General features: G+C 45.1%; 1 protein-coding gene across 5 annotated transcripts in view; it reads left to right on the top strand.

Moving 5' to 3' along the window:
* The window catches only part of FYN (FYN proto-oncogene, Src family tyrosine kinase), a 225,160-nt gene that overhangs the window by 186,732 nt on the left and 25,681 nt on the right, over nucleotides 1-12,747 (top strand). For 4 of the 5 annotated variants that reach the window (XM_021084347.2, XM_021084361.2, XM_021084350.2 and 1 more), the window contains 4 exon segments: nucleotides 1,244-1,408; nucleotides 5,018-5,197; nucleotides 6,745-6,821; nucleotides 6,912-7,065. In XM_021084347.2, the coding sequence (XP_020940006.1) occupies nucleotides 1,244-1,408; nucleotides 5,018-5,197; nucleotides 6,745-6,821; nucleotides 6,912-7,065 (576 nt within the window). 5 annotated transcript variants of the gene reach the window in all.

Here is a 12,747-nt window from a genome sequence, read left to right as displayed (position 1 = left end):
TATGAAGAGCAATAGACATTTTTTAATCTCAAAAAAAAAAAATCCATCTCAAGTCGGATTTGTTTTTATATTGGCTTTCCTTCTTCCCTCTTTCTCTCCCTCACACAATAAAATGCCTTTGAAATATTGACACATAAATAATTTCCTGCCTAAACATCTCAGAACCTGAGTCTATCAAAAAGGAAGGAATAAAAAGGAACTTGCAGCTGGTTCCTGGAGAAAAGGCAACAGCACCACATGCTATTTGCCTGCATCTGAGAGGCCTCTGGGGGATGTGGCTGGTGGGGCTCTGTCCACCTCCAGCCAGGCGCTCTGCAGCTTTTGTCACTGCCCTGATTCCTTGTCCATTGTCACCTTTCTCACCTGACTTATGTTTAACTTGCCATTTAGACAATTTCCTCTCACTGCTGCTAGATTCTCAAAGGCTTATTCTTTATAGAGAGAGAGAAGAAAAGGGAAAGAAAAAAAAAAAAACCCTCCAAATAACCTATAAGTGATAACGACTTTTTTCCTTCCTCTTTTTCATAGGAAATAGAGTTCTCTCACATCCTCAAGTTTCTGCAAATTTTAGTTTCCATTCTTTCTCTTTTCAAACCAGACTCCTAAATTATACATTGGAGACTGTTATAAAGATTTTTTTAATGGAAAATATCAAAGAAGCAAGAGCATCTGACTGGTAGAATAGAGTCAGTTAAAATTGCCAACGAAATCACTAGAGAAATATGACCTCTTTTTTTCCTCACCCAGTACAATCTTCAGCCCTACTAGTTTATAACAGTCTAACGTTCTGTGGAAGAATCCTGTGCCAAAGTTACAATTTTAAGTACATTCATTGCAAAGACAGTCCCCAAACCCTTGACATTAGGTGGAAGGAAAAGACAGTTGTGCTGATATTCTGTAGTCCAAAGGAGCTTATTGAAATCAGTGGAGGTATTTTCACAGTTTCAGAAGATGTGTTATTAGCACCCTGGGCTGAAAACAGTCTGTGTCTGTATGTATGAATAGACTCTATCAAACCCGGAGAAGGTATGGAATTCCAACTCTGAAATGCCTTCCATTCTACCTCCAACGAACACGTTGCAGTGTGTGGTGTCTAATCTTCCAAGACGTGTGTAGTTCTCTGCTGATGTAGCCCTGTTTTGAGTCACACTGTGCGCTGGCTGGGTTTGTGCACCTGTAAGTGTCATTGTTTGATGTGTTCTGCTTTTCTTTCCCTCTCCTGCCGCTGTCCCCGCTCCATCAGAGAGAGCCGCAGGTCTCTGCTGCCGCCTAGTCGTTCCCTGTCACAAAGGGATGCCAAGGCTTACCGATCTGTCTGTCAAAACCAAAGATGTCTGGGAAATCCCTCGAGAATCCCTGCAGTTGATCAAGAGACTGGGCAATGGGCAGTTTGGGGAAGTATGGATGGGTATGCTGAGACTCAGTTCCTCTCTTACCAGCTCTCTCGTTTGGGAAGTCCCAAACATCGGAGATGGAAGGTGACAATAAAGACTTGATGGCCGGGAAGAAAACGGTCATCACTAATAATTTTTTGTCATGATTTCAGAATTCTGGTCAAGATCAGCAGATGGCTCAAATGATACTAGCGTATGAACCTCAATTCATAAACCAGTAAATAGTACCAAGTGCCCTTATTGCGAACTGCAGGTATTTGTGCAGTGAACTCAGTGTTGCCCTCAGGGGCTGGTCACCTTCCATCTCTTGTAGTGCATGCATGATTATGGATTATAAGGACTGTGTTTTCTTTATTAATTCCCTTTCCTATAGAGAAAGCTGATGGTTTGTGTTCTAACTTAACTGTGATTGCATCGAGTTGTACCCCACAAACTTCTGGATTGGCTAAAGATGCCTGGGAAGTTGCACGTGATTCCCTGTTTCTGGAGAAGAAGCTGGGTCAGGGGTGTTTCGCTGAAGTGTGGCTTGGTAAGGCAGAGGGCACATTTTGTTCTGGCTGCATCTCAAAGCCAGTTAAAAGGACGGTTTTGAACCAAAACACATATACGGCCATTGGGACCAAGACACATAAACCCAGATAGCTAGGTGGGCACAGACCAGCCACCTGTATACCCTTGTGTGCTTAGTGAAGGCACACACAGAACAGGCAACCAGCACAGTAGGACCCCGGTGTTTGCTGTTCCTAAGACACGAGAAGGTAAGATTGTCTAGCAGGGCTCCTGGAGGGAAAGACCACCAGCTTTTTTGCTCAATGGCCTGGGTTTGAATCTTTCCTCGCTCATTAACCATGAACAAGGGGCTCATTAAATCTCTTTGACCCTCAGTGCCCTCATCTATAAAACTGGAATAAGACCTACTTCATGGGATTGTTGTAAGGATTACATGGGACGGTATGTTAGAGCCCTTGGCATACAGCAGGTGCTCAGTAGACACACGTACTTCTCTCAGTTTGGTTGCTGTATCACTGACACTGCCAATTGTACTGGCCCTGCACTGCTTCGCTAACACCCTGAAACATCCATCAGTAAGGTAATTTGGATGCTGATGGAATCCTCCTTCTTCCTTTCTTAGATCCAATTAAAAATAATAGAGGTTGGTACCTGTTGATTTGTGTGGGTATAGGTGCTTAGGTGTGGTCTGCATTAGAAAATGTAATATAGTTAAAGCACTTAGACTAGTAAGTGCTGCATAGAGAGAGAGACACTCAGACATACACATGTATGTATATGTGTATATGCAAGAGCAGTTATAATGGTTATTATCATTAAAATTGTTTTCAGAGTCCACATTTTTGTGCCTGTCTCTCTCTGGACTTTAACTCTCATATTGTAAAATGTGTTTATATGGCCCTTCTCTCTGTCATCCACTTGATTTATAATTAAAGTTGTGGGTCCTAAGGATTTTAATGCAGTCACTCACAAAATTAGGACAAATTAAACTGTATATGAACATTTATTTTCAAACTTTAAGATTACCATCTTTAAGTCATTACACATGCTATTAAGGTTTTGTTTCCCATTGAACATAAAGTATCATGTTGGGGTAGTTCAGGGTCAGGATGGAAGGAACACATAAGGAACTAGGCTGTTACTCGAAAGGAAAATCTCGCTCTACTTGAATTTCATTAGTGCTACACTGCTCACACAGACCCTATACAAATTGTCACATTTCCCATTTACATTTAGTGGTCAGTTTATTATTATAAGATTGGAGCGAACTCTTCTTTAAGCCCCTTATTCTTTGATAGTTTACGTTTTCGTAGGTTGCATGTTGTGGTATATGAACCATGCTTTTAACAAGGTAACAGAGTTGCTCCAGTTCACAGAATTTTTTAGTTGTAAAACCCATTATAGGAAAATATAAAAGTTAAGTTAAACCAGCCTTCTTTTCCAAAGAGAAAACATCATAATTTCACTTAGCAGATTTTTTCTGTTTCCCTGTAGACAGTTTTAATTCAAAGCCATTAGACTCATAATGGATACACATAGAATGAAGTGGGTATTTTAAATTTGGGGGCAAAAAGAAACTAAAGCTAATCCAGTTTCATTCCTGTGTTTTACAGATGAGGTAAATGATGGTGATCATAAACCAGGCTGCCTCTAAACCTTCTAGACTTTTTTTTCAAACACGTGAAATTTAAACAGTTCTGTTCCCTCTTAGCTGCTGTTTCGAAGTCATTGTTCTTGTGGCTGACCCTCAGTAAACTTGAGGAATTTTCCTTTCCTGGTTGAAGTATTGGCAAGGAGACAGTGAACTTCTTGCCAGTGCTTATCAGCACACTCAGCTCAACTTTTCAAGGACTCAGTCAAGTAGCTCATCCATGGCTAACAATTGAGAGTCTAGAGGTAACTTCTAAACATCCTCAGTGTGTTACTGTATACTTTTAAGTGGCCCACCCCATGAAGTAGAACTTAATCTGATTTCTTCCATGCTCATTCTGCTGCCTTAAGAGATGCAGCTGGATGACCAGGCCTGTTCTAACCTCTGGACGTTCATCCTTAAAAAGATACATCGGGAGTTCCCGTTGTGGCGCAGTGGTTAACGAATCCGACCAGGAACCATAAGGTTGCAGGTTCGATCCCTGCCCTTGCTCAGTGGGTTAACATCCAGCGTTGCCGTAAGCTGTGGTGTAGGTCACAGATGTGGCTGGGATCCCACATAGCTGTGGCTGTGACATAGGCCAGTGGCTCTAGCTCCAGTTTGAGCCCTAGCCTGGGAACCTCCATTTGCCTCAGGTGTGGCCCTAAAAAGACAAAAAAGACCAAAAAAAAAAAAAAGGTACATCCAGAAAGTACTGGGGACTAATGTACAGCATGATAAATATAATTAACACTTCTATATGTTATTGAAAATTGATTGGAGAGCAAATCCTGAGTTCTCATCAGAAGAAAAAATTAACTCTGTTTCTTTAATTTTGTATCTATATGAGATTATGGATTTCACTAAACCTTTTTACAGCTGAACCTGCAGCATACGGGTTCGGCTGCCAGCCTACATCACAGCCATAGCAACACTGGATCCCAGCAGCATCTGTGACCTACGCCACAGTTTGTGGCAATGCTGGATCCTTAACCCATGAGCGAGGCCAGGGTTTGAACCCATATCCTCGTGGACACTATATCAGGTTTTTAACTTCCTGAACCAAAATGGGAACTCCCACTAAACTAATGATCTATATAAATCACTTCATGATCTATATAATTCAAATCATTATGCTTTATACATAAAACATATACAGTGCTATATTATATCTCAATAAAACTGGAAGGGAAAAAAGTATCCAGAACTTTTTGATACCAATTTATAATCACATGACTGAGCCAGAAAAGGAAACAGAAAAAATTTTAAAGAATTATAAACCATGGTATAGCCATAAGTAAACACATTTTTCCTGTTGAAAATACTTGACAGAGTCCTTACATTTGATTGTCTTTGTTCAACAGAAACTATATTAAATTTTTTAAAACTTAAAATCTAACAAAGAACTATGGATTAAAAGAATTTTTTTTTCCCCTTCAAGAGAGATTCTTTGATTTGACTTCATATTATGGAATGTCCGCAGGTACCTGGAACGGAAACACAAAAGTAGCCATAAAGACTCTCAAACCAGGCACAATGTCCCCAGAATCATTCCTCGAGGAGGCACAGATCATGAAGAAGTTGAAGCATGACAAACTGGTCCAGCTCTATGCCGTGGTATCAGAGGAACCCATCTACATCGTCACCGAGTACATGAATAAAGGTTGGGCGACCTGGGCACCACCTCACAGTGACCTGCAGGGTTGTTCTGGAGGGGGGGGGATGTAGAGCTGCCTGCTGGCTTTTTTTCCGCCTTTCTCCGTAGGTCAGGCATTCTTCCCAGGAAGCGCAGTTTTGAGTCCTCACTAATGAAAACATTTCAAGAACACACTATGACCTGGAGTTCGCCCCCCAGATCCTTGTGAAACACAGCGTGTGTCAGGAGTTCTAGCTCCTCTCCACAATTAAAGAAATTCATTTTTAGTATCAGGGGTGCTACAGAGGGCTCTGAAAGTTTGCTCTTATTTGCAATGCCAGAGCTTGTGTTAAAAATTGTGTGCAGGGGTGAAGTGTGAATATCAGACACTGATCTCTGGGCCAAGTTTAGTCTCCATCTTTTCAACATCTTTTTTTTTTTTTTTTTCCAGCTCTTCTTAAACATGAGCCATAGAAAGACATGCTTTTAAAGAGCACATTTTATTCCCATTCTTTTTCTCTCTCTTTGTGTTTCTAATCAAAGCAGTCTTGTTGGGGATAAGGCCAAAGATCATTTTGTTTTGGAAAAATAGATGAACCAAACAAGAAACAGCCTTAAAAGGCAATGCATTGTACATCAGAGGACACCAGTGCAGTTTTTCCTTTCCTTGTACTTTCTTTTATAATATATTTGGAATTATTTCCTGGAAGATTGTTTGTCTTTGGTATCCAGGGTTATTTGGTAAATAGCTCTGTGAGTAAGGCATGAAAAAAAGTCACCTATGATCACTCCAATCCTCAAGCCTCTGCACATGATGCTTTCAGCCCCGAAGTTCCTTCTCAGCTCCTTAGGCCGTGTTATCACAGTGACTTTGAAGCGCCTGCTGTTTTATGTCAGATGTCTTTTAGGGCCTGATTGGCCATGACCTAATGTGGGAAACTACCTGCTCCACGCTGTATTCCACATATATTCTTTTTCCTGATTTTAAATCTGCCAATAACCTGGGCCATTGGTTCTCAAACTTTACTAGTTTTCAGAATCGTCTAAAGGGCGTCTTAAAATACACCTGTCTGGACCAGACCTCCTAGGTTTCTGATTCGGTGGTGAAGGGTGGGGCCAACGGTGTGCATTTCCAATGAGTTCCGGAAGGGTGTGGGGGCCTCTCTTGCTGGTCCCAGGACCACACTTTGGGAACCACTTGGCTGAGCACTTCATTCCCCGCATCACTCTTGTGTGGGGCTGATCAGGAATGAGATTGCAGTGGTGCAGCCTTTCCCGTGTTCTTCCTCATCACATAAGGGGAATCGAGTCTCATTTCTTCTAGTTTTATCCTATTTTTGTTGTCCTTAGAAATGGAGTCACCATTGTTTATTTTTAAAAGCTAAAACCACTGCTTTTCAGTGCCGCCTTTCAGTGTTTTTTTCTGACCGTTTTTGGCATAACTTTTTTTTTTCATTAAAAGCATTATTTCATTCAATATCTCATTACATCTAATAAGAAAACCAAATTTTGCCCTTTGTCGGGAATTTTTATCTTTCAAAGGAAATCGAAATGATTTTATGTTTTGTTCATAGGAAGCTTACTCGATTTCTTAAAGGATGGAGAAGGAAGAGCCCTGAAGTTACCAAACCTCGTGGACATGGCAGCACAGGTAAGCCCGGTGGTACCTGATTCCTGCCTCAGATTTCCAGACGCATAAGGATGTGGGGCCATGTGTAACACGTTCCCTCGGCTTCCACAGGTTGCTGCAGGAATGGCGTACATTGAGCGCATGAATTATATCCACAGAGACCTTCGGTCGGCAAACATTCTTGTGGGGAATGGGCTCATTTGCAAGATCGCCGACTTTGGATTAGCCAGGTTGATCGAGGACAACGAGTACACAGCAAGACAAGGTGGGCACGGGAGCAGGGAGGCTCCTGACCTCATCCTGCTGGGGCCTCTCTCCCTCCTTCCTTCCCTTCTTCTCTCCAGAAAAATACTTGGAATGTCATTCTTCAGATGGGTTTTTCTTTCCTGATCTGGCAGGAATTTGGCAGCTCTGCAGGTGGGAGACTATAGCAGGTTCAGTGGGTTGCTGAGATGTTGCTTTCTGGTGAGTGAGTGGTCCTCCTGGCTCGTGCTGCCCTCCTCACTGCATCCAGGCCTGGGACATTTGGCTTTTGAAGAAGAGACCTGTGGGAGACCAAGAGATCAGTCAGGCAGCAGCTCACTCCATCAAAGTAGCAACCAATGGCAGAAGGCGTGTGGGGTTGGAGAATTTAACAAAGGAGTTGTTTACAATGGCCTGGGCTGGGCTTGGGAAAACCGACAGGGTGTGATGCCGCACCCCAGGGCTGGGGACAGCACCAGGACTAAGAGGGAGCAGTTATGCAGAGATCCCGCCTTTGGTGGAGAGGAGACGGCAGCTGGGGTGGATCTGGTGAACAGGCACCTGAGCTCACCGTTCAGCCCTCCTCCACATTTCCTGCAAAACCGGGCTAGAGCCAGAAGTCACGGTAGCCCGTTGACAAGTCTACATGGGTCCAGAGTGGGGAGAAGATGAGTAGAACGGGGATCCACAGGGAGGATAGAAGATAACAGCATAGTCCCTTGAAAGCTCCACTTCATTTAATCATCCACTCCCAACCCACCCCCTCCAAACATCTGTAGAAATTAGGCTCTAGACAAAATACATCCCAAAGCAGCAGCCAGTCCACCAGGACAGCTTTTCAGGAGTGTCTGGAGCACTAGGTACCAGGGAGGGAATTCCCAAGGCTATTTGCTTTCTTCTCAGAACCTCAGAAAGTGATCAAAGGGTAAATGTGTGGAATTAAGTATGCAGTTCGCAATCAAATGTAGGTTTCTCATGGAGAATATAGGGCTCACATCTAAGGAAGGAGGTCTCCTTCACTGTTGTCCTTAACCAAAGCCTAGCCGTTCTGAGCAAGGCTAAGCAGTCACCAGGACAGACTGGGTAGTGCTTTCTACTGGATGCTATAGTGGTGATTTCTGGAATTCTTCTTTCTTTCCTTCTTTTTTAACTCTTTCATTTCATGCCAGTTCTCTCCTGCTTTTATCCTCCTCAGCAGTCTCAAATGATGAGGAAAAACGCTAAACTAAGACCCTGCCTCGCACAGATACTGTCCAAATGCTAAATTACACGTCAGTCAGACAGCTCGGCTATTTGAATTTCCCCAGCACGTGGCAGTTCTTGTCCTGGAGCCAAATGCCCACACAGTGAGCATGCCCATGCATCACACACACACACACACACACACACACGCATGCCAGTACAGGGCCAGATGGCAGCCATATCACTAATCAAAGGCATGCAGGCAGCTGTGATTGGCACTGGCCATCCGGAGAGGAATGTGGGCATGATTTGGAGTCAAGATGAGTTGAGAGGGCCTGATGTGCCCCCAGGTCTGAGACCTGGCCCTGATGAGAGAGTTTACCCTGAGGCAGACCTGTCAGACCCCAGCTCACGGACCCAGAAGGACAGAAGAGTGCGTGAAGGGCACAAGACATGAATATATGATTTAGGAAGGAGCTGGCAATGGAGAGGGACGTGTCGGCGTTCTGTCGGATGTGAGTGGGGTTCTGGTGCCAGAGGGAGTGGTTCAGGATCAGCCTCTCCCCTTCTCCCAGGCTCTGGATCTATGGGATCTGTGGTTCACAGCCTTGAACCATCCGTAAATGAGAAGGTCACAGGGCCAGGAGCCAGAGCATGCTGGCCGGGGTGCTGCTGACAGAGCTTGGTGTTTAGTTTACAGAGCCAGGTGCCCTGGGCAATGCTGTGCAGGGGAAGGCATGTCAGGAGCCCATCACTGCTGTCCCCTCACTGCACGCTGCTGCCATGGAGCAGGGCCCAAGCAGCCACCCTTCAGCCCTGGCCACCCAGCCCTGCCTCCTCACTGTGAGCTGTCCTGACTGCCTTTCTGGTGGCTTCCTCTACTGTCACCTGCCCAAATGTTTTTCAAGAGATCCACCTCACACCCTTTGTACTATGTTTCCTTCCTTTCATTGCCAACTAGAGTACACCACTCTTTCCTCTTAAAATTCTTTTTTTCTTCTCTTCCCTTTTGCAAGTATCTTCAGATCCATGCTAAACACTGGAAGGAGATAAGTAAGGAGAAGTAAATGGACTGGAAAACTGAACTTAGGGGATGAAACCAAAGACTGGGGACCTAGGATTTGCAAGGAGAATAAAGGAAATGCTGCAGGGGAGGAAAAGGGGGAGCTGGGGTATTCGTAGAATACCTACCCAGGGCCAGGCCCAAGCAGGCACATGCAAGGAGTAGAGCGGGAAAAATAGAAACGGGTTCAGAGGGGTTAAGTAAGTTGTATAAAATCACACAGCTAAGAAAATGGCCAAGGCAGGATTTGAATCCAAGTGTGGCTGGCCCCGTGCATCTGCCCTCTTAAGCTATGCTGACTGCTTTTCATCAAGACAATGATTAAAAGAACAGAAGATAAAAATGGAGGCGATTAGTCATCAGTTCCTTTTCCCTGCTATTTTATGGGAAAGCTTTTAAGGGGCACCTTCTGAGGTGCATGTGTGAGGGAGTTGGAAGAATGCGTTTTCCAGCTCTGGGATAGCCTGGCTGTTTACACAATTCCTCCCGAGTGTCTGCCCTTCCTAGGCCACTTTATGAGGCAGGCAGGGCGTGGAGTGTATCTGCCAGTGTCCTCTGCAGATGGCACGTGTGCTTCGTGCCGAATTTTCTGCAGGGGATTCATCATCTCCTCCAGACAGCTGCTCCATGTGCCTGAAAATATTTGCACATCAGGTTTTATGTTCCCCACAGGCCGCAGCCAGGCCACATCTTGATTGTGGAAGTGTGGGCAGTGTTCAGAAGTGTGTGCCTATCACAGGTATTTTAGGACTGTGAGTGACAGTTGTTTCTCAACACAGTTGTGAGTCTCCCATCCAAGAACACAATGAAATATCCTTTGTCTGCCTGCGCCCACCCCCCACCCCCACCCCCCGCCACCCGGCTAGAACTAGAATACGCCACTCTTTCCTCTTAAAATTCTTTTTTTCTTCTCTTCCCTTTTCCTCTGGGATGAGCTGACACATCCCAGAGGAAAAGCAGAACTGGAATTCTGTGGTCTTTTCTTCCTCCGGCTCCTGGCCCCACTGGACTGTAAGCGGCAGCCTTTCATCAGGGAGAAGGTACAGACCAGGCTCAGAGCCCAGGAGGGTGGTCCTCCACCAGCTGCATTCTGGAGGCCGCAAGAAATTGTTTAGGGGTATCGCTCATTCTCTGTTACCTCTGCCTGTCCCCCTGTGACAGCGGCTAGATCTTCTTTAGTCGTGAACCCTTTGTTCCACTATGTTCAGTCAGGATCTCTAAGTAAAGCAACATGAACTGAGTGCCTTTCCAAGTGCAAGAGCTTTGCTAGGAGCCTCAGGGAGAAAGAAGCCCAAGTCTGTCCAGGGGCAGGCAGTAAGCATGAAGCCAGACCGAACCGGATTTGAAACCCAGCCCTGCCACCTGCCAGCTCCAGGGCCTTGGGCATGTTACGTAATTTTTCTGCACCTCAGCTTGCTTATCTATAAAGTGGAAATATATCTTACCTGCTTTGTGCTTTAATTTTTGCAAAGATTAAGTGAAACAATACGTGTAAGTTGTTCAGCATGTTGCCCAGGGCATAGCAATTAACAAAAAGGACTCTGAGCGTTACGTCCCGGACAGACCAAGTTCTTGAGGAATAAACAGATGAGAGCATGTGCTGTAGACACATGGAGAGGCTCACACACCATTCGGGAAGGGGAGAGAGGGATCAAAGCTAATTCCTGGGCGGTCAGATGTGAGTAATGGCAAGGATGAAGTTGCCAGCAGCGGGAACGAGTAGGGAAGAAGGTCAGGAAGAACGAGGGTGAGTTCGGCTTGGAGTTTGTGGAGCTTGAGGTTGTCGTGCCAGTGAGTCTGAGCTTGGTGTCCATGCCTAGAGAGGTGTGTCCTCCCCTAGCCTCTCTGCCAGGGGGGCCTCGCCTCCCAGCCTTCCCTGCCATGTCGCCACCCCTCAGCCGTCTCCCTCCCAACCCCACCCTGCCTGCACCCTCCCCTGAGGTCTGGTCACAGCCCCCTCCCTCCCCAACCCTGCACCTTCACCCCAGAGGCAGTGCAGGCATCACAGGATCTGGTGTCCCATCATCCTCATACGTCCGACGCTGTCCCCTGGGCCACTCACCAGGGTGGCTGTCACCAGGCCTTGCTTTCCAAGCCTCTCAGCCCTTCCAGCCATGGTTCCTCCAGAGCTCACACAGACAGGGGGAGAATTCTTGACACACTTTCTTCATGTGCTTTTAGGAAACTCAGTGCTAATGTTTCTTTTGTTTTGTTTTTAAGTTTCATTGAAGTATAGTTAATTTACTAGGCTGTGATCATTTCTGCTGTACGACAGAGTGACCCAGTCATACATATACACATAGTGATGACTAATGTTGATTTCCACCTAACAAGCTCAGCAAGAACTGGCTTATGTATCATAATGACTTGGTTTTGTGGATACTTTTTTTTTTTTTTAACTTTTTTTTTTTAAGCCTCCACCCATGGCATATGGAAGTTCCCAGGCTAGGGGTCAAATCAGAGCTGCGGCTGCTGGCCTGCACCACAGTCACAGCAATGCTGGATCCGAGCCTCGTCTGTGACCTATGCCACAGCTCAAGGCAGTGCCAGATCCTTAGCCCACTGAGCGAGGCCAGGGATTGATCTCACGTCCTCATGGATGCTAGTCAGATCTGTTTCCGCTGAGCCATGTGGATACTTTTTTTTTTTTTTTTGAGCCATAATATACATACAGTAAAATTAATAAATATGAAGGGTATGACTCAGTGAATTTTTACATTTATGCTCCTGAAACCATCCACAGATGAAGCTACAAACACTGCCAGCCCCTAAAAGAGCTCTGCACCCCCTTCCAGCCAGTAACCACTCCCAGAGGGAGCCGCTGCGTTCCCTCTATCACCAGGCATTCATTTTTCCTGTAATCACTTCCTATAAATACACCATACAGTATCACTCTTTTGTGTCTAGCTTCTTTCTGTTCACTTCACAAAATTCATCCATGTTGCCGCAGGTAACAATAGATCTTTCCTTTTCTTTACTGAGTAATGTTCCATTGTACAAATAGGTCTATGCATCCATTCTACTGGTACTTCTTACTGGGGTTCTTTATGAATTAAGCTGCAGTGGTGGGCACATCCTCCTCTCTTTTGGGTGTTTTCCTGGGAGAGGAATTGTTGGTCTTAGGGCAGGCCTATACCCCCCAGAAGGTTTCGTGGCCGTATCTTTAAAGGTAGACTACACAGCTACCATGTTATTTACTGGTGGTGTACTTCCCTCTAAGTTGCTAAGGCAGCCTGGCGAGACCAAGGAAGCTGAGGTTGGCAGTCAGGAAATCTGAGTTTGATCTAGCTCTCATTTAGAAGTTTGGTGTGTGCCAAGGCAAATCAGTTAACCTTTTTTGAGCCTCATTTTTAGCATCTGTAAAATGGAGATAATAGAAATAATTACCTCACCTAATAGTGTGGGAATTAAATGAGTTCTCAATAAAAGCTCTTGGAGGGTTGTGAAATATAAAAAGCA

This window comes from Sus scrofa, chromosome 1 (assembly GCF_054392235.1).
Source record: "Sus scrofa isolate SSC_HxYL_T2T_F1_AM1 chromosome 1, Sscrofa_HxYL_maternal_Yorkshire_Landrace_v2.0, whole genome shotgun sequence".
Taxonomy (NCBI): domain Eukaryota; kingdom Metazoa; phylum Chordata; class Mammalia; order Artiodactyla; family Suidae; genus Sus; species Sus scrofa.
Note: the sequence above shows the minus strand (reverse complement) of the source record. Positions and strands in the feature narration are given on the sequence as shown.